This window comes from Felis catus, chromosome B4, assembly GCF_018350175.1.
Source record: "Felis catus isolate Fca126 chromosome B4, F.catus_Fca126_mat1.0, whole genome shotgun sequence".
Taxonomy (NCBI): Eukaryota; Metazoa; Chordata; class Mammalia; order Carnivora; family Felidae; genus Felis; species Felis catus.
Window position 1 is genome coordinate 74605415 of NC_058374.1, and position 26191 is coordinate 74631605.

General features: G+C 58.9%; 1 protein-coding gene across 6 annotated transcripts in view; it reads right to left on the reverse strand.

The window, feature by feature from the left end:
- Positions 1–25447, reverse strand: part of HDAC7 (histone deacetylase 7) — a 40095-nt gene extending 14648 nt beyond the window's left edge. The window contains exons 1-13 of one of the 6 annotated variants that reach the window (XM_019834849.2): positions 25206–25447; positions 8753–8802; positions 5076–5263; positions 4848–4911; positions 4524–4635; positions 3771–3886; positions 3428–3553; positions 3002–3093; positions 2689–2799; positions 2367–2547; positions 1961–2157; positions 1541–1714; positions 164–383 (exon numbers count right to left, since the gene is read on the reverse strand). In XM_019834849.2, coding sequence (XP_019690408.2) covers positions 164–383; positions 1541–1714; positions 1961–2157; positions 2367–2547; positions 2689–2799; positions 3002–3093; positions 3428–3553; positions 3771–3886; positions 4524–4635; positions 4848–4911; positions 5076–5263; positions 8753–8802; positions 25206–25438 — 1864 coding nt within the window. In that variant the 5' untranslated portion in view covers positions 25439–25447. Of the gene's footprint in view, positions 1–163; positions 384–1540; positions 1715–1960; positions 2158–2366; positions 2548–2688; positions 2800–3001; positions 3094–3427; positions 3554–3770; positions 3887–4523; positions 4636–4847; positions 4939–5075; positions 5264–8752; positions 8803–14797; positions 14895–24744; positions 24924–25205 lie in introns of those variants that run through there. The other 5 variants (XM_011283885.3, XM_023256989.2, XM_006933642.5 and 2 more) reach the window with 5 other exon arrangements.
- Positions 25448–26191: the final 744 nt, after the last annotated feature.

The following is a 26191-nucleotide window of genomic DNA, read 5'->3' on the forward strand; positions in this document are numbered from 1 at the left end:
TCTCTACCTGCTTCATGGGACGCCACGTGGACCTCACAAGACCCAGAAAGCGCTCTGTGGCCTCAAAAAATGTCCTGAGCGACATCACGACACAGACGGACTCGTGCCTGAGCCCGTGTGCCCCCAGCCCCTTTTCCCACCCCCACTCTAATCCAGGCCTCACCTGTGGTGAACGGCAGGGTCCTGGCAGAGGTCTCTGAGCTGGGCAGGACACGGGCCTGGCTGGCAGGCTCTGGGGTTGGCAGTGAGGCAGGCGCAGCTGGGGATGACTGAGCCCTGGACAGGGGCCGGTGACTGCCCTGGGCCAGGGAAAGCAGCACAGAGTCCCCAGTTCCTCCCCGTGGGAGCCGCCCAGCCAGTCGCTGCTGCTCCCAGAGGAACACCTGAGGGACACAGGGGGCCTCAGATTCCAGGTCTCAGGATTCTGCTCCATATGCTTCTGCCCAAGGTCTCAGAAACCTCCAGGCAGGACCCCTTCGGGAGAGATTCCAGGATGCCTCCAGCCTTGCCTCCTGGCTGGGCTCTGGCCTTTGACTGCTGAACCCCCTGCCCCCGCCGATGCCCCCAAAGGTCCGCAGCCCAGAACGACCACGCTATTCCACCAGAACGCCTTGGAGCCTTGGGACTCCAAAGCCAGAACCCCGGTAAGGGGCCTCGGGCCAACTTCCCAAGGACACAGGGGCCTGTGTGAGCCATTGCACATGTGTGGACTATTACCATGTGCCATGGGCCGACTTGTGTCCCCCCACTTCCTGTTTACAAAGTCCTAACCCCTGGCCCAGTACCTCAGAATATGACCTGATTTGGGGATGGGGTCTTTACAGAGGTAATCAAGTTAAAATGAGCTCATCAGGGTGAGCCTTAATCTAATATGACTTCCGTCCTTATAAAAAGGGGAAATGTGTACACAGACAGGCATAGAGGGAGGACGACTTGAAGACTCAGAGAGAAGGTGGCCATCTGCAGGTGGGGAGAGAGGCCTGGAGCAGCCCCTTTCCTCACGGCCCTTGAAGGAACCAACCCTGAGGGCACCTCGATCTTGGACTTCCGGCCCCCAGATCTGTGAGACAATAAATGACTACCATTTAAAGCACCCTGTTTGTGCTACTTGTCACAGCAGCACTAGCAAACGCATACGCTGTGAGCACGCCCTGGCTGAACCGCTTGAGCCCGGCTCCGCCCCATTTCCCGCCCCAGCCGCCTTCCTGGACACGGTACAACGGATCACAGGGGAGACGTCCTAGGGCAGGAATGCGCTTGGCTCCACGAGAGCCCAGCCTCACTGCTGCACAAGGACACAGCTGCACCCTGAGGGGGCCAGGCTGCCGGGGCGTGGGCATATGAGGACGCATGCACGCGCACGCTTGTGCCCGGATGCGTGTAGGGGTGTGCGTGCCTGCACCTTGGTGCGGATCCGATACGGTAACCGTGGGTCCCGGAGTTGTCTCCCACACTGGTAACCTGGCTCCCTCCCCTCCGTCTGTGCCAGACCCCAGAGTCTCCCGACTGCACCTTCCCAGGGAAGCGGGCGCTGCCATACCTGCTGGTGCTGCTGGAGAGGAATAGGGCCTCTGGCTTCGTGCTGCCCATGGCTTGACTCCCTGTGCTCCAGGCCGTCATCCCCCACCGGCCCCACTCCCCCACCATCTGTCTCCAGGTCCTCAGCTGAGGGGATCTGCCGCAGTCGGGGCTTCTCACTTGGCTTGGCTGGCCTCTGGGGAGGGGAGATGCCCACTGAGAAGCCATGCTGGGATTCAAGGTGTGCAGTGGGCCACGGTAGGCCGGGCTGGGTGGCTGCTCCTCTTGTTGGGGCTTTAGCAGCCAGGCAGCTCTTGGCCCTCAGGAGCCATATCCTCTCTCTGGCCCACCAGATCCTCACCCTTCCTAAGCCTCCCTTCTTTCAGCCCCCAGGGTCCAGTTAAGCAACCCCTCATCACCTCCCCTACCCAGTTCCCCTCACCTTGATCAGCTGGACGTGAGGTTTGAGCCGGTCCAGGCGGGGCTGCAGGGGGCCCAGCGGTGGGGGGGCGGTGGCGCTTGGGGGCAGGGGCTCTGAGCGGGTCCGGCTTAGTGGCCGGTGGAGGCCTGACCCAGAGAGCCGCTCGGTGGTCAGTAAGGACTGGGCAAAGTGGAAGGGCAGGGGCCCAAGCCCGGGCACTGGAAAGAATGGGGTGGGGGTGGGGCATAAGGAGGGAACCAAAGGGAGGAACGGAAGGAAGCAAAGGGTGGTAGGTGGCAGGGACTCAGCAGGGAGACACGCAGGATGGGGGACTGCAGAGGGGCAGGAAGGAAGGGACCCTTCCCGGGCTTGGCCCTTAGCAAGATGCAGGGACCAGACCCTCCCCTGGAGAAGCCTGGGAACTCACCAGTCAGCAGGGGCGCGTGAGAGACTGAGGGATCGAGGAGGAGAATGGGCTGTAGTCGAGAGGACAAGGGGCCCCCAGACTCAGACTCCAGGCTGTGGGGCAGGAAGAGGGGAGCATGGGGGCTCCCCAGGACCGGCCCCCGAGGGCCCAGTGTCGGATGGGTCCTGCGGTCAGCATCAGCCTGGAGAGAAGAAGGGAGAAGTCACAGGGGGTAAAGATCCCTCCCAGAGAGAGCGGTGAAAGTGCCAGGGCGAGGTGGTAGGAGAAGGGAGCGAACAGAAGCTGGGGGCTTGCAGTGGGGGAGGGCGCCTCAGCCACTCACCCTGGCAGGGGCGGGGAGCCCCAGCGTGATTGCGGGCAGCAAGGACACTGTCGGCAAGGCGAACGGGGCCAGAGAGGTCTCCTGCAGCCGCAGCCGCTGGCCCAAGAGCGCCTGCCATGGGGAGCAGGGCAGGGGGTCACCGGTCCCAGACCTCTACCTCTGGGCACGCCTTCCCCAGAACCCCCAGGAGGCTCGGGTCCAGGCTGCCCAGACCCTGTGGCCCCAGCTTGGTCAGGGCTGCTCGCTGAGAAGAAGGCTGAGCCTCAGAACGGCCCCCCTGCCCCCTGGAGAGCCCAGCCTGGCAAGGCCTTACCTCCGAGCCCAGGACGGGGTTGGGGCCTTGCTCGCTGTCATTGGGGGAGCTGCACCCTGATGCTGGTGTGCTGCTGCTACTGGGGGAGGAGTCTGGGGCGGGGAGGGAAGCACAGTCAGAGGCCAAGCGTGGCCAGAGCAGGGCCAGTCCCCCTTCCCCAATGGGCGGCCTCTGTTTCCTGCTTTCTTCCCAGAAGGGCAGGAAGAGGGCCAGCCACCGGTCTCCAGTGCCTCTGGACACTTTTTTGAAGGTGACCCTTCTTCTGGGCAGACGTCAGCTTAGCCAACAGTATGGGGGCTGGCAACTCACCCCCCTAGCAAGTGTGTGGGACACATCTTGTATGACCATGCACACTAGCCCTGTCTGGGTGGGACCTGACCCAAAGGGATAACACCAGCCACCTCTGCTCACCCTGCTGGCTCTTACCACCGAGGGTCTCTGCAGGCCGCCGCCGGAGACTGGGCGGGGCGCTCTCCTTTCTGAGCAGTGGATTCTTCCTCCTCTCCAGGGACTTCTTGGGCTTGTAGCGCAGCTTCAGGTTGGGCTCAGAGACTGTGGGAGCACAGCGTTACTTGGCCCCACACCTCCCTCCTCCCAGTCACCTCTGAGTTAAGGTGAGAGAAGGCAGTGCCGGGGAGAAAGCAAGCCACTGGGGGCTGACCTTCTGCTCCCCAGCCACACCCTCCCACCCCTCCACACTCCCAACCCATGTCCAAAGCCCTGACCCCTTAACTCCCCTAGAGGGTCTCCCCCTGCCTGTCCCACTCGCCTGTCTTTCGGAGAGGGAAGTGTTCTGGGGGGTCACTGGGCAGGCTGGGAACCGGAGGCAGAAAGCTGCTAAGCATAGAGCGAGCAGCTCCTTCCGTCTCCAAGGGCTCGAGAGTTCTGTGGAGTGAAGGCACAGGTTGCTTCAGAGGGGTGGAGAGGCCCAGAGACTGGCAGCCAAAGGCTCTGCAAGGGCTCTTCCTGAGCAGGGGCCCCCGGGACCTGCTAGGGGAGGCAGCAGCAGCTGACAGGGCCAGGCACTGACAGGGCCAGGACAAGAACAGGGGCCATCTCCAGGTGGCAGCATTGGGCCACCCTTCCTATAGGCAGCCTCCAACGCAGGCCTCAGATCTAGGCCTAGGAGCCAGGGTCCCAGGGCTTGCTTGGGTCCCAGTCACACTGGGAACTCTTTGTCCCAGCAGGAGGAACCTGCTCCAGGAATCAGGATTTTTTTTGGTGCTTAGGGAAAGTCATAAAAAGAAAAGGGACTCGTGTACGGAAGAAGAAAGCCAGCGTGGTATGTCGGGGTCTCCGTGAGGGAGTACGAAGGGCTTCGGGTGGGGTGGGGAGAGATAATTCAAGGAGAAAAGGGGGCAGGTGTCGGGTGGGGGAGGGGTTTGGGGACAGCATTATAATTAGAGGCGAGGGGTAAGGGTCAGGTGATGGGCAGCTGGGAGGCAGAGGGGGAGAGTACGAGCGAGCGTGCACAGGCTGACCCCTAGGGAAGAGGAGGTGAGGACGCGAGGGAGCGAGTTACCTGTAGGGAATGCTGGGGCTATTGGGATGGACTGTTCTCTCTAGGGCTGCCTGCTGCTTCTTTAGAATCACCTCCGCCAGCTTCTGCTTGACCACACTGCTAGCTACGGCACCTATGGGGGTGGGAAGTCACGAATGGGTTGGGGGTGGATGGACGGTGGCCTCCCTGCCGCATCCTCCGCCCATTGCCCCCGTCCCCTCCCGTAATACGAAGCGGCCAGGGGCCCTGGCCTGCTCAGGCGGAGAGCCAAGCCCGTGGCCCCACCCCTTCGCGAGGCCCCGCCCACACTCTGCAAAACCAAGCCAGCCCGCGTGCGGTCCTTACTTCGCTTGCTCTTGTCCTTATTGAGAAGCTGTCGCAGCTCTTGCTCCTGCTGCCCCACCTGCAACTGGGGCACCGGCGTGTCCATTGGGAGCTGTGGGCAGGGCCGGCCGCCCAGGAAGGGGCAAGGAGTTGAAGACTGAGCCGAGGGTCTGGGGGAGGCGGGAGGGAGGGAGGGGGGCTGGGGGCGGAGCTCGAGGCCACCGCGTGTGCGGGGAGCTCTGACTTTACCCTCATGGGTTCCGCTGAGCGCTGAGGCAGGCCTGCTGCGAACAGCAGGTGGTGGTGCAGGTGCTGGGGGTGCTGCAGGGCCAGCAGCGCCGGCTCTGGCGGGGGCTCCACCGGGGGCCGCTGGCCCACCCGCAGGTCCATGGGCTGGGGCTGAGGGCCTGGCGTGTCCGCTGGGGGCCTGAGGCGGCCTGGGGGCACACAGAGAGGGCAGGGTCGGCAGGGAAGTTTGAGGGAGAAGGTCAGGACCTAAGCAGCCTCCTCCAGGCTCACTTGACAAGGGCAAGCCACCCTCAGGTGCCTTTTCCTCACTTCAGTCCTCACCGCGGTCCCATGAGAAAGGAGGTCATGTAACCATACAAGGTTAGGCTATCGAGGTAGCGCTCCAATCGAGCCTTCTGACTCCAAGCACGGCGCTTTTCCACTAAATATGTTGCCTCTCCAGAGCAGGGGCTGGGTGCTGGGAGGATTCAGTGACGGGCTGCAAGCCCTATGGGGGAACATTCTGGGCCCTGCCATCTCCTTCTCTTCTTCCCGGATGGAATGAAGATTTGGCCGGACTGCCCCCTAATGAACTGCACTCAAAACAGCTAGCCCGCGGGCAAACGGTCCCCTTTGTTCAGCCACCAGCCCTAGAGGGCCTCATGGGCTCTTTCAGCAGCCACCCTCTGGTACTCTATCCCGGGCCACAGGATAAAGAGGCAGTGCCCTGAACCTGCGGCTAGCCTTGCCCCGCCATCCTGAGCCTGCACGGCCCTATTCGCAGGGCAGCTTCCTCAGCTCCCGGGGCCCATCTGCAGAGGCCTGCCTCCAGGCACCCTCAGGCCAGCTCTGGGCCTGGCACGTAAGAACCGCAGGCTCAGCCGCCTCTTCTCAAGCGCCCTCTGCACCGAGGCCAGAAGTACCTTCCCAAGGCTGTGGGTGCAGGACCTATTTATAACTAGCCACCAGACCAGGTTGTGTGCCCACACAGCCAGCCGGACCAGGCTGGACGGGGCAGCTGTGGACGCTCAGAGGTGGAGTGTCTGCAGGGTGATTATCCTGGAGAAAGGGAAGCAGGCAGGGGTGAGAGCAGGTGCCCTAGGACAGAGCGCACAAGGGGGGGAACCTTTCTGGAGAAGCCTCCTTCCGCTCATCCAATGCTAGGCATCCCTCATCAGGGGATGACTTTCCCTCATGGCCCAAGGCTGAGGGGGACTGGAAGGCACTGGGACAAAGCACCAGCTGGGGAGTCAGGGAACACAGTCTCCAGGCCCAAATCAGCCATTACTACTCATTACCTTAAACCTATGGCGCATGTGTACGCATGTCTGCAAAACACTTTCACCCTGAAATCCCCTATAGGCCCTGGGAGGTAGTTATTACTATTTCATTATCCCAAGTGTGGAAACTGAGGCTCGGGTGAAAGGACCTCTCCAAAGCCACCCAGGAAACAGAGATAGCGAGCATGGCTTCTGGTCCCACCCAGGCCACTGCTCCAGCTCTTTTTTCCCATGGACTTTCAGGAAGTCACCAGCCCTCATGGAAGTTTCTCAGTGGACGAAGGAAGAGGGGCTCGCGGTAGGTTGCTAAGGGGCACCTGCTCTAACATGCCCTGACCGGGGGAGATGGAGACAAGCAGAGAGGTGCCCACCGCGACTCTCTGGATATTAAGAGACCAGAGGGGATGGCTGTGCACCCAGATGTGCCCTGCAGCAGGCAATGCATGGCTTCCATGTCCCCACCCCTTGTTCATGCATCCACCCAGGGAACCCAGATTCTCAGTCTGGTGGAGTCTAAGCCTCTGATGCTAACACCCTCCTGCCACGAAGGGTCTCAGTCCTCCCCCATCTGGTGTCCTGGCTTCCTGGGCTGACTCCCCTGATGATGCAAGAGGGACCTCAGGGAACCTGAGGCAGGCCACAGGACGCGGTGCTGGCTGCTTCAGCCTCACACAGACCGCGAGGGCCCATCCCTTACGCTGAGCAGATTGACTCTGAGCTGCGAATGTGGGAGGGGCTCTGCCGGCAACCCTGAGAACACCTGTGAAGGTCACTTAGCACGTGGGGGTCTCCACAGTCTGGTGCTAAGCTGGCTTCTCGTGGTCTCCTACGTCCCAACACAAGCCTTCGTCTCAGCCATCAGCTCCTGTCCTGCTACAAGCCCACGTACCTTTTGCCCTCTGAGCTTTTGCTCCCCACGACCCCCTGGTGGTACCGTCCTCACCCCTCACATTCTACTTTTCCAAATCCTACCCTTTCTTCCAAGTCCGGCTGGAATCCTCCCTCTTCCCGGGACTCAGCCCAGTGCCCCGTGTCCCTCCCTCCTCTGGACTCCAATCACGTTGGAAGTTCTGTGGCCTATAAGCACAGCGTGGGCAGGTACCGTCTGAGGTAAGCTCCAAGGGCAGGAACTTGGTTTTGTTTCCTTCTCACTATCCCAGCACCTAGAACGGTACTCAGCACAGGACAGGAACCCAATAAATACTGGCTGAATCGATGAATAAATCTCTGTGTCCGTCCCCCTAAAACACCTAGGAAGTTACCCTGGCACAGAGATGGGGCTCATCAATGTTTCTGTTTCTTTTTCCGATTTCTGTGTTTTTTTTAAAGAAATTACCTGTCTACGGGTGCCGGGGTGGCTGCCGGTTGACTGTCCGACTTTGGCTCAGGTCACGATCTTGCCATTTGTGAGTCTGAGCCCTATGTCGGGCTCTGTGCTGACAGCTCAGAGCCTGGAGCCTGCTTCGGATTCCGTGTCTCCCTCCCTCTCTCTGCTCCTCCCCTACTTGCACTCTGCCTCTCTCTCTCTCCCTCTCTCAAAACTAAATAAACATTAAAAAAAAATTCCATATTTCCGTATCTAGGAGGACTAAGTGACAACAGGTGGTGAATCTGTTTCTTGAATGAAGGGATGAACTCAATCAGTCGTCCCTTGTGTGGCACCGGTCACATACTACATTCTCCTATCACTTCCCTTTTTTATTGGCGTGTCCACTCTCCCCAACCTGCCTGTAATCTTTCGGACAACCAGGACTGAGGCGCAGAGGATCCCCGGACTCCATTTGTCCCCACCATCTGTAACCATTAGGCGTCAGGCACCCAGTAGGCCCTCTGTGGACGCTGGCTGAGACTAAGGGGAAGACAGCTCTCAGCCCCTCCAGCCCCAGCCCCACGGGCGTGCCTAGACGGGAGCTCAGCGGAAGTCCCGGCACAGGGGACAGGGAGCGGCAGAGGCAAGGAGAGGTGAGAGAGCCAAGGAGAGGGGACCCTCCCCTCCTGCCTGAGCAGCAGGAGGCACCTTTCCATTTTGCGGGGCCCGTGTGAGGACCGAAGCCAACAAACAAGAACGCGGCGCCTCGCCCGGAGCCTCATGTGAGGCAGGGGTCTGAGTATAAACAGTAGCTTCCTACTTGCCTTCCTGTTTCACTGCAGCCAGCAAGGACAAGAAGAGCATCGTGCCTTTCCTTTTCCTGTTTTGCTTCCTAGCAATGGGACCAGCCTAGGTCCGAGGCTGCCTCTCTTATCCCACTCCTCACCCCACCCCTACGCCAACTTCACCCCCAGCCTCAGAACCCCAACCTCCCAACCCGCTGGCCCATCAGCCAGCTACCCTGCTTCCCTCCCCTTCAGCTCCTCGCCCTTCTTGTGTCCCTTCCATCCTCACTCCCCACCACGGGCTCCCTCGGGCCTGACTCTTACCTGTGCCAGGGGACTGGGGCAGTGGGCACCCGGGCTCACCTGGGTCCCATCTGTAGAGAGAAGAGAGAGGGCATGAAGGGGCTGCAGGGGAGGGGTGGGGAAGGGATGAGCGGGCCAGGCCATGCAGGCTCCCTGCCACTACAGGAGGTCCCACTCCAGCTTGGGCGCTCCCAAACTGGCACCTGCACCAGGAACTAACCAAAAAGCAAGGACCCCATCCCATTCCTTTCCTCGACTCCCCTGTGCAGAATGAGAGCACTCGCCAGCCCTCCCTTCCTCATTCAACTCACCCAGTGACTCAAACATCTCAGCCTGCTGGAGCCCGGTCCACAGCAGGCCCAAGGAGGCCCGAGTTCCCCCAACAGTGCCCTCAGCCCTCCTGGATGTGCTCAGACACCATCCTCCTAGGGCCCAGGCTCCCACAACCCTGAGGGAAAGAGGACTGGAAGGGGAGGTGGCCAGAGGTGGGAGGGCACGGCTGCTGAGGCTGGCAGGTGGGAGATGGGGAGAAGCTGGCCCAGAGAAGGGTAGCTGGGAGCTGCTCAGAGGCCTCCCAGGTGGGAGCAGGTGGGAGCAGTGGAAATGGGGAGGCTTCCACAGTCGGGGAGGGACGGGGTCATGGCCTGAAGATCAAGTCAGAAATGGTGGGAGCTGTGAACTGGTGCGTCTGGAACGCATAGGCCCTGTCCTGTGTCTTGCAGCCTCTGTTCCCCCAGAGAAAAGAAGCTCTCAGTTTTTTCTTTTTGGACTTCTGAAACAGAAGTCTTTTCTTTTGGGAATAGTCACCTCTCCCAGGCTCATAAGCCCAGCCCAGAGCCCCCCTGTCCCATTCAGAACCCATGAAGCTCCGTGGCAGGAGGCCCTGAGGAGCCCAGAGGCCCACTGGGGTAGGCAAAGACAGAGTTCAGATCCGAGGTCCCCTGTCCAAGACGGACACCTTTCCTTTCTGCTATCCCAGCTCAGGGCCCAGAGGACAGGAGTCTAGGAGACCGGAAGGCCACACCTGACGGACACACAGAAGACCTCCTCAGGCCAGATGCAGGGCAGAAGGGATATTTTCTGAATAGCAACTGGTGGGTGCTGCTCTTTTGGGTCTGTGTTTAAGGGGCAGTCATAGTTCCTCTTCCAGAGGCTGAAAAAAGGAGAACTCCCTGTAGGCAGGCACCGCTGGGGGAAGGGAGAACTCTAGGCACAGGGAGCCTCCCATCGCTGCCCTCAAACCCTAGTGTCCCATGCCCCAGGTGGTAGGGAATGGCCAGTCCACCTACCCAAAGTCTGCATAGCACAAGTCGATGGGCCTCCTCACAAAATTCACCCTGACCTCCCTCCTGCTCCCTTCCCAGAGCACCCACTCTGTGTCCACTACCTCAACTGAGTCTACGAATCACGGTCTCCACGCTGCCATTTGGAAGCCACGCCAGTCTGCACCTAACACCTTGCTGGGCGCATGACAGGCTCTGGTAGGAATGAGTGACTCAACAGCAATGGCTTCCCCGGCCCCCTGCCTAGGACGCGGCCTGGGTATTTCTCAAGGTTTGTGAGCCCCAAGGAACACTGGTGTGGGAGGAAGCAGCCCATCCCCAGAACATGGTAACCCCCACCCTAGGCTCTCTTAGGACCTCTTCTTTTCTTCTGCAGGACCTGATTCCCCAAGAGAGGTTTCTAAACTGGGCTCGTGGGTGTGTTCCCACAGGCTGTGCCTGGCTTAGAGTCCCGTGCCTCCAGCCCTTCCCAGTGGGAATTCTCTCCTACCTCCTCTCAGTCCCTGCCTGAGGGCTGGTCAGTGGCAATCACGCTTGGGAGCAGGGCCAAGCCTTGCTCCCCTGGTAACCGTGGATTCGGGACACCATGCACTCTCTGGATAGGAGAAAAACTAATGGGCCTGAACCCTGTAGTGTTTGTTACCGGGCCCAAAAGGGATGTTTTGTGATGATGATCTATGACATAAACTCTGTTCAGAAAAGCTGGGAGCATGCACGCATGTGTGTGCGTGTGTTGCCAACAGCGGCTGCTTCCAAAAGCAATTCCTGGAAAAAGTGCCGCTTCTCCCCCAACTCCCTGTTTCTGTGCTGACGGCCGATGAGTGCAGAAGAGCCCAAAGCAACAGAGATAAGACCTGTGGAGCAGCTCTCCGGTGTCCCAGAGACAGGAATGGCATCTAAGAGCAGCCAGCAAACGGCTGAATTAAAAACCAAAAGGTGTACATCCTATGGCCCAGGCTTGGCAATGATTTGGGGGATGCTTTTTCTCCTTGTCCCCTCTCAGGGTGCTGTTACCACCAATCTGGGGCCAGACAAATGAAATCAGGACTGAATGGACCCAAGGGACTGAGAACACTGCCTAGGCCTGGACCCTGTTCCACACAGCTCCCAGTCAGGGTGGAAAGCTCTGATTTTTGGAATCCTGGCTGCCCTCCCCCCCCCCCCCATTTCTCCCTTCTTTGGAAGCAGCTGCCATCAGACTGAAGAGGCAGGTTACTTGGCAAAGAGCACCCGAGCCTACCTTCCCAAACCAGATCACCTGACCAAAGGGGCCCCCAAATCCTGGTCTATCCCGGTGCTCTGCAGCCCCCAGAGCAGACACAGGGCCACTCTTCTGTCCCCTGAGCACCTGTGCCAGCTGGTCTCCCACTCCTATCTGGTTGGCCTGGGCCTCACCTGCCCCACAGATGTGACCGTGCCCCAGGGCATGCACAAGGTGGCTGGAAACCTGAGCCCTGCCTGCTTACCCGCTCTCCCAGGTGTTTTAGGCCCTTTGTCAGGAAGAGGGCTTCCCGAGCACTGCCACCCAGAAGCCCCCTGCCAACGCCTCTGATGTCTTTTGTGAGGCCGTCCCCACCTTCCAGATCTCCCGACTAGCTGACAGATCTCCCGACTAGCTGAATAGGAGTCGACTAGCTGAATAGGAGTCGCAGGAAGGCCTGGGCCCCAGGAGGCAAGAGGAAAGCAGGAAGCGGCAGGCGGCCAGGTCCTGGGTTCAGGGCTGGCTCCCTCCACACCCCACATTACTGTTCTGGTTCTGTTTCCCTGACACAAGCTGGACAAAGCTAGACTCTGCATGGGGGCTGGCAGAGAAGATGAAAGCTGGGGGTGAAACGGCTTCAGGAAGATCCAAGAATAAATAAACATGAGAAAGAACATCATGGTTGCCAGGCCCTTCTGACACAGAGTGAGGGCTGAGCACGAAGGAGAAGCGCCTCTCGAAGGCATTCAGGTCACAGAACCTGAGAACATTAGGAGCCGATGGGGCTTCGGAGATTATGCAGGCCAACCCTCTCACTTCACAGAGTTGGCAAGAGAGAGGGGAAGGGGCTAGGTCACGGTCACCCAGAAGGTGAGCGGTACAGCCAGGCCAGACCAGGGCAGGGGAAACGCAAGAAGTCAATCCCAAATGCAGGCATGAAGTACTTTCATGTGAGTCACTGCTCCAGGGGTTGAAGAGATGGAAACATGAATGAAACCTGGTTCTCACTTTCAAGGAGTTTAAAATGCAGCCCACAGTTTTTTAAAAATTAAAAAGTAGACTACTTGCCGATACTAAAAATGTTCAGCGTCTCCAAAGGTAAGAGACAAGAACATTCTCAGTCATCCAACTCCCCAGAACTCCCTTAAAGTCAACCCTTTTGAACAGTTTCTCTCTCCCCCACCTTCCAGAAATTCTTTTGTTCGTTATTAATTCTATTGCTCATTATATCTTGGCATGAAGCTGCTTACTGCTCAGATTTATCCAGAACCCAGGGGGCTGCACGCTGGCTAGAAACTCCTGCCACATAAAGTGAGGAACGTGAGGGTCCACAGCACAGAGGACATTGGCTTTGAGGTCAGATGGACGTGGGTGCAAAGTCTGGTCCCTCAGTGACGTGCAGGGAGAGCCAGGGACACAAGGTAAGCTGTCAAGCCTTGGCCGCCCCATCGGTAACGGTAATAAGAATATCTACTTGGGGGGGGGCGGCACCTGGGTGGCTCAGTCCATTAAGCGTCCTTCAGGGCAGGTCATGATCTTGCAGTTCAAGAGCTCAGAGTCCTGAGTCCCATATCAGGCTCTGCTGTCTGCCTGGAGCCTGCTTCAGATCCTCTGTCCCTCTCTTTCTGCCCCTCCCCTGTTTGCGCTCTCTCTCTCTCTCTCTCTCTCTCTCTCTCTCTCTCTCTCAAAAATAAATAAACATTAAAAAAAAAAAAAGAATACCGCATCTACTTGGAAGTGGCCATCTGAGATTAGCAACACTTTGTGTGAAGCACCTAGCATGTGGTTAGGGGTCATGATTAATACCATTTGTCCCTGAACTTGCCTGCTGCCTCCCTCCCAGCATAAGCATTTCAGCATCTGGTCCCAGTGGCACCCTCTGCTCTTAGTTCTACCACAGTCCATTTTCTCCCCGTTGCATTCCTTGCCCCATCTCCTATACCCTGCCTCCCCCGACCACACTCCCCTCCTTTTCTCTTCCATCTGAACTTTTGTAAACACACGCTTCACCGTGTGACAGTTGTTCTAAGCCTTACATTTGTTAATTCATCTAAGGCTCACGACAAGACAAAACAAAAGGTATGAGGTGGTTACTGTTTTTATCCCCATTACACAGGGCAGTAGACTGAGGCCCAGCAGTATTAAAGAACTCGTCTGAAGTCACATCACATGGAAGTGGCGCCACTGGGACTTGAGCCAGGCAATTGGGCTCCAGAATCCGTGTTGTCAACCAATACCCTCCAGGGCTCTCCCCAACACTTCCGCTCCCGCAGGCCGCAGGCCTGGCAGGTAGGGAGCAAATGCGGGACTTACTGGGCCCAGGCAAAGACAGAAGAATCACACAGCGCCACAGAGACCAGTACCCGCGGCACACCCCAGCCCTGTGGGAGGTTAGGGAGCAAAAGCAGCCTGTTTCCTCTCTGGGGCCCCCGCGAAGACAATCCTGAAGAACCACTTATAGACGGCAACCGCTGACTTCAAAGATTCCAAGCACTGATTTCGGACTGCATGTGGGAACGAGGAGGGGTGACAGACTGGGGTCTTAGAAGAGCATCGGCTTCATCTTCCCTGCTCTCCACTGCCGGCTACACCCTTTCTCTAGGAGCTCCCAACTCCCTCTGAGGCTCTCATGAGCATCCCAGAGCAAGCTCTACTGGGCAGGCAGAGGGGCTGGAGGGGAGGGGGGGCGGGCGGGCTCACAGGTGAGTGGCCTGGGCCGCGGCCTGCCCAGATAGAGGCCCCCTGTCAGCCCCCCCGGCAAGGGGATCGAGGCCCTGTGGCTCGGCAGCTGTGGGCCACGCAGGAGGCTGGATGTGAGGCCACAGGCCGGTCCTCCACCCCCGCGGTGAGCGTGCCCCTTTCCCCTCGCCTGGGGCCCTGGGGCAGCTATTTTTAGCTCTTGACACCTGGGTATTTTGCAGCCGCAGGATGTCCGGTTTGGAGTCTCTTTCTGGGAATCCCACATGCGGCTGTTGTAAACAGCCCCACGCAGCGGTGGCCCGAGCTGGGAGCCGGTACCCCCCCCTTCTGCTGTTTGAGATGAATCAAACAGGAAGCAGACGTAACCATGGCAGCGGCAGCTCGAGCTCCCTGGGGGTGGGAAAGCGTCCTTCCTGGCTCCTTGCCCCCCCGGCCCAGGTCCTCTATTCCACCCTGTGGCCTCTCCTCCTAGCTGGAGACCCACTGGACGCTGAGGCAGGGGGAGCTGAGCCATCCAAGTTGTGTGCAGCTGTCCCGAGATGGGCACTCTCTGGGGAGCCTCGCCGTCCTCTGGCAAAGAGAACCAGGGGCCCCTCCCAGCCCTGCCCACCTCTGGGAGCCTCCCAGACCACCACTCAGTCTCCCCTGCCTGTCCTGGGTAAAGGTGCAAAGGTGGGGGCGGAGCTATTCGCTCAGAGTGGCTGGATTCTGAGGGCCTGCATTCACTTCCGGTCACCCGTAGGCTTCTCCTTACAGCCAGGCCTGCCCCCAGCACCTAGGGAATTCCTGAGCTGACAGGCTCCCGGAGTCTCAGCCCCCTGGTCAGACTGCCTTAGGGTTTCTCAGGTCCTGAAAGCCCTCAAAGACCAAGTTCCCACTTACCCTCACTCCCCTGCTCCAGCAGCTCCAATCCCTGAGATACGAGGTTCACCATGGTATCTAACCACCATCTTTCCTATCGTAAGCAAAACATCCTGAGCAGTCAAGATGGGGGCCCCATCTGTAATGTGGGGAGAGGAGTGGAGGTTCTGTCAGTTTCTGCCTTTGTCTGTCCCCTCCCCCAGCCCCTGCCGCCCCACTTAGACCAGCTGCTCCCTCTTAGCAGCCAGCCCCAGACAGTCTTTCTCAAGGGCCAGCGCTTGCCCCAACAGGAAGCACGGTCACCGCCCTGGGGCTGCCTCTCGGAGCCGCTCCTTCTCCCTCCGTGGTCTCATATGCGTTCCCTTGCCCTCCTTGTTGTTCCCGCCGTCTCTGGGCCTTCCTTGGCCAGATCCGGCCTCGTGTGTCCCCCACTCCTGCTTGCCCCCCCGCTTCTGCCTCTGCCCAACTGCACATGAGCCAGGAGATGCGTCTCCCTTGGCTCCGCCCACCTATGCCACCCAGGAGGCCACTCAGCCCACTCCAGAGACTGCCAGGGGGAAGTTGAAGTTATAAGATTAATAAGATTAAGATCACTACTTATTTTCTAATTATAATTATTAACGAGTAAGGCCAGTGATGACCCACAACCGTGTACCAAATGCCTACTGTGTGCTTGTCACCATGCTAAGCACCTTACTCGTACTATCTCATTTGGTCCTCACAAAAACCCTGTATGGTAGGTACCCTTAGCAACCTCCTTTCACAAAGGAAGAAACTGAGGCGTGGTGTTTTTAAGAAACTTGCAGAGGCCACACAGCTCGCGTAAGTGGGTTTCTGGGGCTCTAGGGCCTAAGCTTGTAACCATTACACCGGCACACAGGTCCACCACGTCCCCAGGTGGTGAGGGGCGGCCACCGAGGGGCCACAGGACACAGTGGGTCGCAGCATCTGAAGGCCTGGGCGTGACTCCCAGGGGCGGCGTGTTCCCACAGCGTGCTAGTATTCCACCCAGAAAACATCAACGGCAACAAAAATAAAAACAGAGATAATCATCTCTGCCTGTGCCCTTCACATGCCTTTTGTTTCCAGGAGGCACTCCCAACCGTATCTTCAGTTCCTTTTTCATCTTGTGTTTTCCCTGTTTTTTTTTTTTTTTTGAAATGTACACGTTACTATTTTATTGTTTCCTGTAAGCAGCCTCCAGCAGGATACAGCCAAACAAGCAAACCTCCCAGGGCTGCCATGCAGGGTCAAACGCTGTGTGAAGGCGCTCTGGAAGCCGTCGAGGGCTGTATAAAAGGCAGGTTGCATAGCCAGAGCAAGTCACCCGTGGAGTGGCTACGTGGGAGTGAATTCCCTTGGGAGGAAAAGCTCTCTCTTTTTTCTCTCTCTCCCTCTCTCCCTCAGGCCTCATACACAGGCAGGACGGTGGGCAGGGAGCAGACACGGAGGCACCCACCAGTGCTGGAACAGAGCACCCACCTTCAGGGCAGACTCCTGGGGACTAGGAACAGGGCGGAAGGCCATCGGTACCATTGGACCTGGGGCAGGGGAAAGCAGGGGCCACTGTGGAGCCCCTGGCCTGCTCCATGGCCTGGGGGCATCACGGATAGGAGTCCATGAATAGTGATAAGCTATGAATGCTGGTACTCATAGGGATCCCACGTTAATATTAATGACAGTTGAGTACCCAGAGATCTCCATCCCAGTGGTGCCCGGGAATCCCCCTGGTTTTGCCTGTTATTTTGGGAAGATGGCACAGGTCTATCGGGCCACGATTCTCCCAATGACATGATTCCCTTCTGCGGCCAGGGCTGCCCTTGGGATTTGGTCGGCGGGGGTTTTTCCAGATCACAAATCCAGCCAGGGTGCTTTACACAGCCTTCAGGGAACTCCATAGCCAGATGCATGGTCCTGAGTACTGATTTGGACAGACCAGCTGTGAAGGACAATTTCTGGCCAACCGGGAATTTGGTGCGATGAAAATTCACTGTAGTGGGAGGTGGAGATCACAGACTGGAAAACCGGCGTATGCCGCATAATCTCATTTTCATAGAAAATATGACAGATAAAGGCACATCAGGAAACAGGGAGGTGTGAAGAGGTATTGTGGCAGTGGTCTCTGACTGCTGGGACTGGGATGTTTTTCATTTTAAAAATTGTTGCTTGTCTGTGTTGTTTGACCACCTGCGATGCACAAGAACTGCCTCTATAATAAAAAAAACCGAATGTATATGTACAGGTACACACCCAAGTATACAGATGTCACAGCCAATGGGGAGCAAAGTCAAGGTTCAACTTCTGCTTCCCATGAGAACCAGGACAGCAGGCTTTCATGGACTCGACGCAGTGTATTCTCGGACCCTATGATCGCTGAGGTTCTGCATTATTTACAGCTTAGCATCCCCTGCCTCTCCTGAATCACACAGAAGGCCCAGCACAGGGCTGGGCACCAAGTCAGGACTTACTTAATGAATGCCTGTAGGCTGAATAATGATCATTTCCTGAAAGAAATGCCTCCTGCCTCTTCCAGGGCCACAGTGCTGGGAATACTCACTGCTGACATCACTGACCTTCCCATCCCTCCCCTGCCTCATGTTCGTCTTAAGAGCTGCCAGGGAGGGGCTAAAATAAAGGTCACTCCAGCAGACGCGGCCAAGGTATTCCACATCAGGGCCATCAGGGCGGTCCCATCCCAGACCCTTCCCAGAGCCAGCTGGCGACGAGACCCTTGGGTCCTCTGGCACCCTGCCTCACTGGGGGAGCCTCGGGGCAGTGGAGTGAAAGAGAGAAGAAGGGGTCCACCCTGTGACTTCTGGCTACAGACTCCTGCTACCCAGGCCCTTATGGGTGGAGGAATCTGGAAGAGTGAATTTGGCCTGGTTTTTTCTGTGAACTGGGGCTGGGCCCAGTTTCTGTTCTTCATGTCTTTAACATTCCCTATCCCTGACCTTCAAAAATATGAACAATAACATTAATAATAATGATGAAGATTCTGTGTGCACTGGCTTCATACCAGGCATGGCACTAACATTATTTATCTTAATCTTCGTAACAACTCCATGAGGTCGAAACCATTACTAACCTTCACATTACAGAGATGGAGAAACTGAGGCACAGAGAGCCAAGTGCCTGCCCAAGGTTACACTTAGCTGTTTGCAGGAAAAATAGGGACTCTGCCAAGGTCATCCCATTGCTCCCTCGGCGCCCTTACTGGAAGGCTCTTCTGCCGGGCTTTGCAATGGGGACAGGAGGGTCCCAGGTGAGAATTCACATCTGTGGGGGGCTTTAGAATCCACCAAGTGTTTACATGTGCATCTGAGAAAATTCCCACTTGAAAGACTAGGAAGTGAAGGCTTAGGGGCCTTCACAGCCTTGCACAAGGTTCCACAGCATCTGGAATCAAACCCAGGTCTTTGGCCTCAGAATGGTACACTTCTTGCCCCTAGATCAGACAATCCCGCTCTCCAGACGGCCCGGCCGGTCTGGAAGAGAGAAGCACGTCCCTCGCACCATGGAGATGCAGCCTGCACTCAGCCCCTCGTCCGGTGGGGGTGGGGGAGGGGGGTGCTGTGCCAGCACCTCATCAGCGTCTCCACCGTGACTCACTCCTGGGACCCAGGGGAAACACAGCCCTGTGCGGCGGGCAAACACTGCCTGCCTCCTGCCCCGCCTCCAGCTCCCCGCCTCCACATTTGCTAACCGAAACCCGGCTGCTGCTATTTTTAACCCTCCAGCTCCCCCCCCTGCCTGGGGCTCCCCCCTTCACCCCACCCCCACCCCCTGCCCCAACCGGGTGCCACCAGCCTGTCATTCTGAGAGCAGTTCTATAACCTGAACGCCCCGACGGGTGCAGCGGATGCCCGGCAGGTTTGTGGGGCAAGCAAAACAAGACGGTTACAGCCCAGTTGCCGAATTCCCCCACCCCGGACTCTTTCCGAACCTGTGGCTCCCAGCCTGCCCCGCCTCTCCCGGCCTTCCTGGGAGCTGGGGGCGGCAGGAATGGGACTTCCTGGGCTGGGACTGACAGCAGGAGCCAGAGCTGGGCTCCTGGGAATGGGCTCTGAAGTGAGCTGAGCTGTACTCCTGAGGGGGGAGAGGGTAGCCCTGGTTCTTCCCAGGGCAGAGGCTCTTCCTGAAGGCCCAACATCTCTGACCACCAGGGTTTCTAATCCCTGCAGGCTGGGGGCGGGGAGGGGGGGAGGAGAAGGAAGTGGGGAGGTGGCAGGGTGGGAATGGCGCGCCTCTCGCCCTGGGCCCTCCTTACTAAAAGTCCCCTCCCCATCCTGCTGTGGGGGGTATGGAGGGGCCTGGGTTAAGCCTGAGAGGGAAGGCCTGGGAGGCTCAAGGCGTCCACGGGGTCTGTGCACTGAGCAGCCTGAAGGAGGCCCAGAGTAGAATGCCAACGGAGGCGGCAGGGGGAAGGGGCGGGAGGGGGCTCTGCTCTTACTTGGGGGCTCCTCTAACACTAGGTCTCTAAGGAAAGGGCTGTACCTCCCTGCAGCCTCAGCTCCTAGGTCCACCAGGGAACACCCCCACTTTCTCCCTTCCCCCACAGAACAGTGTGGAGGTGAGAGGGTCTGAGGCTCCTGGATGTGAAAGTTAGCCTCCTGGGAGGGGGGTGGGGTAGGACCTGCAGGGGGACTAGCTGGTGTCTGCCCCCTGGGCTGAGAGTCTCATCCAGCTTAGGGAGCAGATGCCAAGGGCCCAGGAGAGGCTCTGGGGCACCTGGCCAAAGGACTCGTTCACGCCTTCTCTCCTGTCTGCACCCCTGATTGTCCAGCCTCAGCCCTCTCTCTTGCCCTGTCCTCTCTGATGCCTGCACCCCAGAGCTTCTCTCTGGTCTATCCTCCCTTCCAGGGCCTGGTCCTCTCTAAGTCTTGACCTTCTCCCTCCACAGTGACTCCTAAGCCAGGCAAATAAATCCCAGCGGCTACCGAGGCAGCCAGGCTAGACCCAGAGAGGAGGGACTTGGCACGGGAGTTCCCAGGTGGGGAGATGGGGAGGAAGAGGACGAGGCCAGAGGAAGGCAGGCTGGTGTCAGGAATGGGGTGGTGCTTGAGAGCTCCTGGGGAGACGGTGCCGCCTTCCCAACACCCAACACTTACAGAGGGCCCTGGCCTCTGCCCCACGGAGGGAAAAGGCTGTTCCTCAGAGCAGCGGAGCAGCCTCGATCTCGGCCCTGTCCAGCTTCCCCTCCTCCTCTCCCCCTCGGCCAACCTCTGGGGGCTGCTTGGGGAGCAGAGACCCTGCTGCCCTCTATGCCGGGGAAACAGGCTTCAGCCCTGAGCCAACGCTCAGTCCAGGTCCCCCACCTGGATCCAGGCAGTTCCCCAGCATTGCTCAGAAGCTCTGAGGGCCCTCTTCTAGTCTGGGGAGGTGAGAGAAGACATTGATATGTCACCTTCTCAGGCCTCTCCCGGCCACCCTGTCTAAGGGCGTCCCACCTTGTTTTTGTCTATTGCTGCACCCAGTTCATTTCCTTCTTAGGGCTTATCACAGTGTATAACTAGATATATACACTCATTTCTTTACTTGCTTACTTGTTACTGTCTGTCTCCTCCACTAAAGTGGAAGTTCCCTGAGGTCAGACGCTCAGGCCTATGTGTTTACTGCATCTCAGTGCCCAGTACCTGGCACCCAGCAAGGCGAGTAAGCCTCCCGATGAATGGATGAATAGCTGAATGACTGGCTCAGTAAATAGGGCCTCCTGGCTGCCAACATCACCTTTATGGTAGATGCTCAACAGTTCCAGGATTTCGTCAGGGAGGAGAAAGCAGGATGTAACAGAAAGAGAAAGGTCAGGAAGCCTAGGACCGGGGCGGGGGGGGGTGCGTCAAAGCCCAGTTAGCGTCCACATCAGCCCCATCTGGCCCACTGCATCATGCCAAGCGTGGATGTGCGCACACATGCACAGAGAGGATGCAGGGATAAGTCCTGGACTGGTCTCGAAAGGCTTGAGTTTTGTCCTAGATCTTCCTCTTCATAGCCCCGTGTCCTTGGACAAACCACATACCTTTCCGGGTCCCAGCTTCCTCAAAAGAAAAAATGGGAAGGTTAGCCCTGATCAGTGGTCCTCAAACACAGCTTTGCAGTAGAATCACCTGAAGCAATGCTAAAATCCAGATTCCTAGGCCCCAACCCTGCAGATTCTGGGCTGGTCTAGAATGGGGCCTCAGGAACTTTTTTTAACATCCTCCCTGGTGACTGAAGCAAATGGTTCAGGATCTTGCATTTGAGGACCACGGATGAGATCGTGCTTTTCAGCAAACATCTGGACTTCTACTAAAAAGCTGCGCTTACACCGGTATACATTCCCCCAAAACATGTCCATATTCCCACACAGAGCCACAAATTGCAAAGGTGCACAACTATACAGATGACATATGTCTGTACCACGTACGTGTGCGTACTCCCAAAACACCCAACAGAGCCACCACGTGGATCCCAAACTGCCACGGAACCACCATATGTACATACCCAGCCCAGGGACACACGAACAGACCCCCACCACACACCCGGCGTGTGCACACACACCCGTCACATGTTGACCCACGCTACACAGACACTATCCTGAACTTATTTTCCCCTCTGGGAACCGGTCCAGGACCAAAGGAGCTATGCTCTGCCGATGAAAACATCCCTCCCGCCTCTGCCGCCCCCACCCTCACCCCTTGCTCCAGGCAGCAGGCTGTTCACCTTCCCCTTGTAGAGGGAGGGCTGCTGGAAGAGGACAGTGGAGAGATGGAATCAGGGGAGGTTCTGAGCCCTCCCCCAAGTCCAGCAGCCCCTCCTCGTCCCTGCCCTCCCCCGAAAGAGATGCAAAAGGACCTACACCCAGCTACCACCCCTATCGGTGCTCACTCAGCCTACTCACCTAGATTCCCAGGTCCCGGTTCTTGGAAGCCAAAAGGGCTAGGGAGGTGGCCCGATCTGGGGACTCCTCCTAACACTTAGGCTTCTAAGGAAAGGGCTGTCTGGGGGCACCTTCCTGCAGTCTGAAGGCCTGGGTCCCCCGGGAAGGTTACCACAGAAACAGGGGGGAAATATCACAGGGAAACACAATACCCGGCAGGGTCACCTGCTGACCAGGCTTCCTGCTGTGTTGCCCACCACTATCACCCCCCCACACACAACACACACACACCATCTCATTGCCCTCATGGCCTCCTTCTCTGGCCTCAGCTTGGGCCTCCTCACCAATGCTCTCCTTCCTGCCTCCCCTGGGTTAGGGGAAGCAGCCTTATACAGAAAGTCTGTCCCTCTGTGGTTCTAAACAACACCAGGGATGGCCCACAGCTGAGCCCCCTACTCCTAACCCTACCAACGCCCCCACCACAGGAAATCAAAGCTTCCTGCCCCAGAGGAAGTGCCCCATCTAGTGAACAAATCCAACATACACAAATGCACAGTCCTGGACAGATGCCCTCCTCCCAGCTCTCAGGCCTTACTCTGGCCGTGCTTCTAGCAATAGCTCATATGTCAATATAGGCCCCAGTCTCAAGTATGACTAAGAACACGCCAGGGCCAACGTGTGAGAGGTGGGCATGGGCAGGACCTAAGCCAGGCCAGGGGTGGGGAAGGCCAGGAGAATGGGCACCAGCAGAGTTAGGTAAGGTCTAGTTCCAGCCCCACTCAGTCTACCATTCCCTGGCTGGGTGACCCTGAGCCTCACCTTCGCTGATCTTCTCCCGGGCCCCTGCCAACTTCAGAATTACCCAGCTCTTAATGAGAGGCCAGGAGGAAGAAGACAAAGAGGAGGTTGGGGATTACACCAGCTTCTGCCTTCCTGGTCCCTGACACGCGTGCCTACAGCTATACGAGGGTCCCTACTCCCCACCCCCATCACATAGGAGTTTCCCATTCCCAAGGGTTTTCAGTGAGGATGGGGGAAGAGGATGGAGAAAGGCCAAGTCCCAACTCTCACTCCCAGAAGCCACCAGGGATGAAAGCTGGGGTCTACTCGGCTGCCTGAAGAAAGTTGGGGGTGGCAAAATGGCCCCCACACTGGATGCCAATCCACTTCCTTAGGGTCAGCCTCTCCTGCTCTGTGCTCTGGGAAGCGCACCTGAATTTTGTCTTCATTTTACTAACGGGGAAACTAAGCTTCAGTGTCAAAGCAGAGCGATCAGTTTAGATTCTTGGGAAGGTCAATGCAAGACCTGAATGCAATCTTGCCAGACTCGGGATCCCAGCCGAAGACCAAGTGGCCAGAGAGACACGGGCCCAGAGACTGAAGCTAAGAACACAGAGGCCTCAGAAGAACACTGCCCCAAGGCCATTCTAGATGTAACACCAAGAGGCCACACGGAGCCTGTCTCTCCCGGGGCCGTGAGGAACATCAGAGGACTAAAGGCAAGGGAGGAGCCGCAGCGGGTCCAGACCTGGTTTCAGTCCAGGTTCACTGGGTACAACACAGCAGGACTGCTTCGTGCCTCAGTTTCCCTCAGAAGTGACTCCAGAGAAGAAGAAAATTACTTATTTACTGAGGTGGGTGGAGAGAACAGAGCAGACAGTAAGGAGGATGAGATGATAAGCAATGAGGAGCTAGGAGTGGCTTGCAGAAGCCAGAGAAGGGGCTCAGCAAGTACAAGGGGGTCGGTGCAAGGAGAGAAGTGTGTGGCGGCCAAAGCACTTTAGGGACCTGGCCTATGGGGTCCTCAGTGGGGAGATATGGCCTGCCAAAGTACCCCATTAGTGGGGAGGGAACTGAGTCACAGTCCCCTTTCTTTCAGCCCAGTGGCTGGGCAATGGTCTTGAGGAAGGTCCCCGTGGGTCCTGGTGCAAGTTCTGGGAACAGGCTGATGAGTCCAGATGTCGAGTCCCCAGCAGGGCCACTGAGGGCCAATGCCTCATTCTCAACCTAAAAACTGGCAGGCGGAGCTGGGCCTCAAGCAGATGTTGAATGTGGGTGTGGGATGGGATGGGCAGCAGCAAGACAGCCAGTGTCCAGATGCAGCGGGAGGCCTCCGTGTACGCAGGACAGCCAGCAGAGACGAGGGAATGGCCGGGGAGTTGGTGGGAGGGGCAGCAGTGGCTGGGGAGGTCAGATCCAAACGGGCAGCCAGAGAGAAGGAAATGGGGCTGGGGGAACTGGGTGGCCTGTAGGCTCCAGAGGGCTCTCTCCTAGCCACGGGGCCTAGAAATTCTGGGAGTCAGAGCCCAGCCCAGCTGCCAGATTTGCCCCCTGCTCACACTCCCTAGCACCAACAGACCCCAGGCCTGGGGGGGGGGGGGCGCGCGCACATCCTGTCCCCCACCCCTCAGTACACAGTCTGCGGTCCCCACCTTCCCGCACCGCTGCCCGCACCTCAGCAGCTCACTTGGGCACAGGTGTCTCTTCGCCCTGATGGGTGAGCAAGGGTGGGGGGCGGTGCTCAGCGAAACCTCACAGTCTCGGACCCTCCCTCCCGGGGATCACTCCCCCCCCCCCCCGCCATAATCCGCCGCGGAGGGGTCGGAGTACGGCCCTCCCCGGACCCGCGGAATGGGGGCGCTGATGTCCAGCGCCCCTAGTCCGGCCCCAACTCAGCGGGTCCTGCCCTTTGCCCTCCCGCTTCCAAACCTTCCGCCCCGGAGCACCGCCCCCTCCCGGGGCCGCGGCGGCCGTCCCTCCCTCCCGGTCCACCGGTCGGTCCTCCCCGGGCTTGGGGGTGATGGGACGCCGGGCCTGCGCGCCAGCGGCCCGGGGCCTCCAACTCCCTCCCTCGGGCCTGTCGCTGCCCCGGGGCGGGCGGATGTGGGCGCCCCGCGGGAGGCCCGAGCCCTCCGGGCCCGGAACCGGCCCCGGCCGGGGGCCTGCCAGAGCCCCGCGGAGCCGGGCGGGGCGGGCGCGGTCGGGGGGCGCACTCCAGGCCGGGCCCGCGGGCCGCGCGGAGCCGGAGCCGAGCCCGAGCCCGGGCGGGCGGCGCTGGGTGCCGCGCGCAGGGCGGGGCGGGCGGGGCGGGGGGCGGCAGCCCAGTACTCACCAGCGCCGGGGCTGTGCATCCAGGGGCCGGGGCCCTCAGAGCCGGGGGCTCATGGCGGGGCGGGGGGCTGGGGCGCCGGCCTCACATCCCCCCAGTCGCCGGCGGCTGCAGAGCGACTGAGAGACTGCGAGAGGAAGGGAGGGGGCCGGGAGGGGGAGGGCCCTGGCAGCCCGGCCGGCCGGGTAGGATGACAATGGAAGGAAATGCTTTATCTGAGTCTGAGAGCGGGCCAAGGGGGAGGGGAGGGAGGGGGCAGGCGCTCGCGGCCCGGGGACACACCACCCCGGCAGACACTGCCCGGCGCGGCGCACGGGCGGCGGGCGGACACACCGCGCGGCCCGGGAGGCAGCGCCGAACCCGGAACGCGGGACGCGGCCCCGACCCGCGCGCGGCCGCCGCGCTGCAGCCCAGCCCCAGGCGCGGCGCGCCGACCCGCGCACAATTCCCGGAAACCCAGATACCTGAGCGCACGCAGCCTTGCATACACAGCGTACACGAGCGCACAGCCCTGTTTACACAGGGCAGAATCATTCGCACAGACACACTTCTGGGAGGGACCCCCGCGCTCGCAAGTGCGTGCACGTTCAGCCCACCAGCAAACAGCCGCACACAGAGACAGTGGGACGCTCGTGGACTCCCAAGTCCCGGGCAAGGAATCCCAGACGGACACCACCCCCCCACCCCCGTCCCCCATACCCCTCCCCAACACGACTTGCCTGAGGAAAGTTCCAGGATCTGATTTGAATCACTGCCCAGCCCTCCCCCTCGCGCCCCCCCGCCCCCCACGCCTGCTGAGGGGAACAGAAGGGTCCAGCCTGTTCCTATTAAAAGAAAAAGGGGTTGGGGGTGGTGCTGATTTTGAAAGTTTTCTTTTTTTAAAGAAATTTCTCAAGGGATTTCCTTCCCTCCTCTCCTCTTCCTCTCTTCCTCCCATTCCTCTCCCCCCACAACCCTCCCCCCTTCTTTCCCCCTCCCGGTCCCTATGAGTCAAACTTCAGCAATGTGCCCAGTGTCTCCCAGTGCATTACAGCGGATCACAGAAATGTTCCAGTCTGTGAGTCGGAATGCAGCCGCCTCCAGCCCTCCCTCAGCTAATAAACTCAGCTCGGGGGAGCTTTGCGCAGCAAGTCTCTGCGCCCCCCCTTCCCCCCCCCTCAACTCTTAACAGGACCAGAAGGTCAGACTCGGGGGTCAGGGGCTGAGGACCTCTCCATTGTGCTTCCTGGCCTAGCCTATCCGCCCTGTGGCCTCTGGCAATCTGCTGGGTGGGAGACCGAGCCAATGGCTCTGGGACAGGGAGAGAGAGGTCCACCACCCACAACACTAGACTCTCCTGTAGTGTGAGGCTTCACCTCTGGAAGGCAGGATGCAGCTTCCCTCTGACTTCCTACCCATCCTACCTCCCTCTATCCTAGGAACCCCAAGAGTCTCGTGACTCTACAGAAGG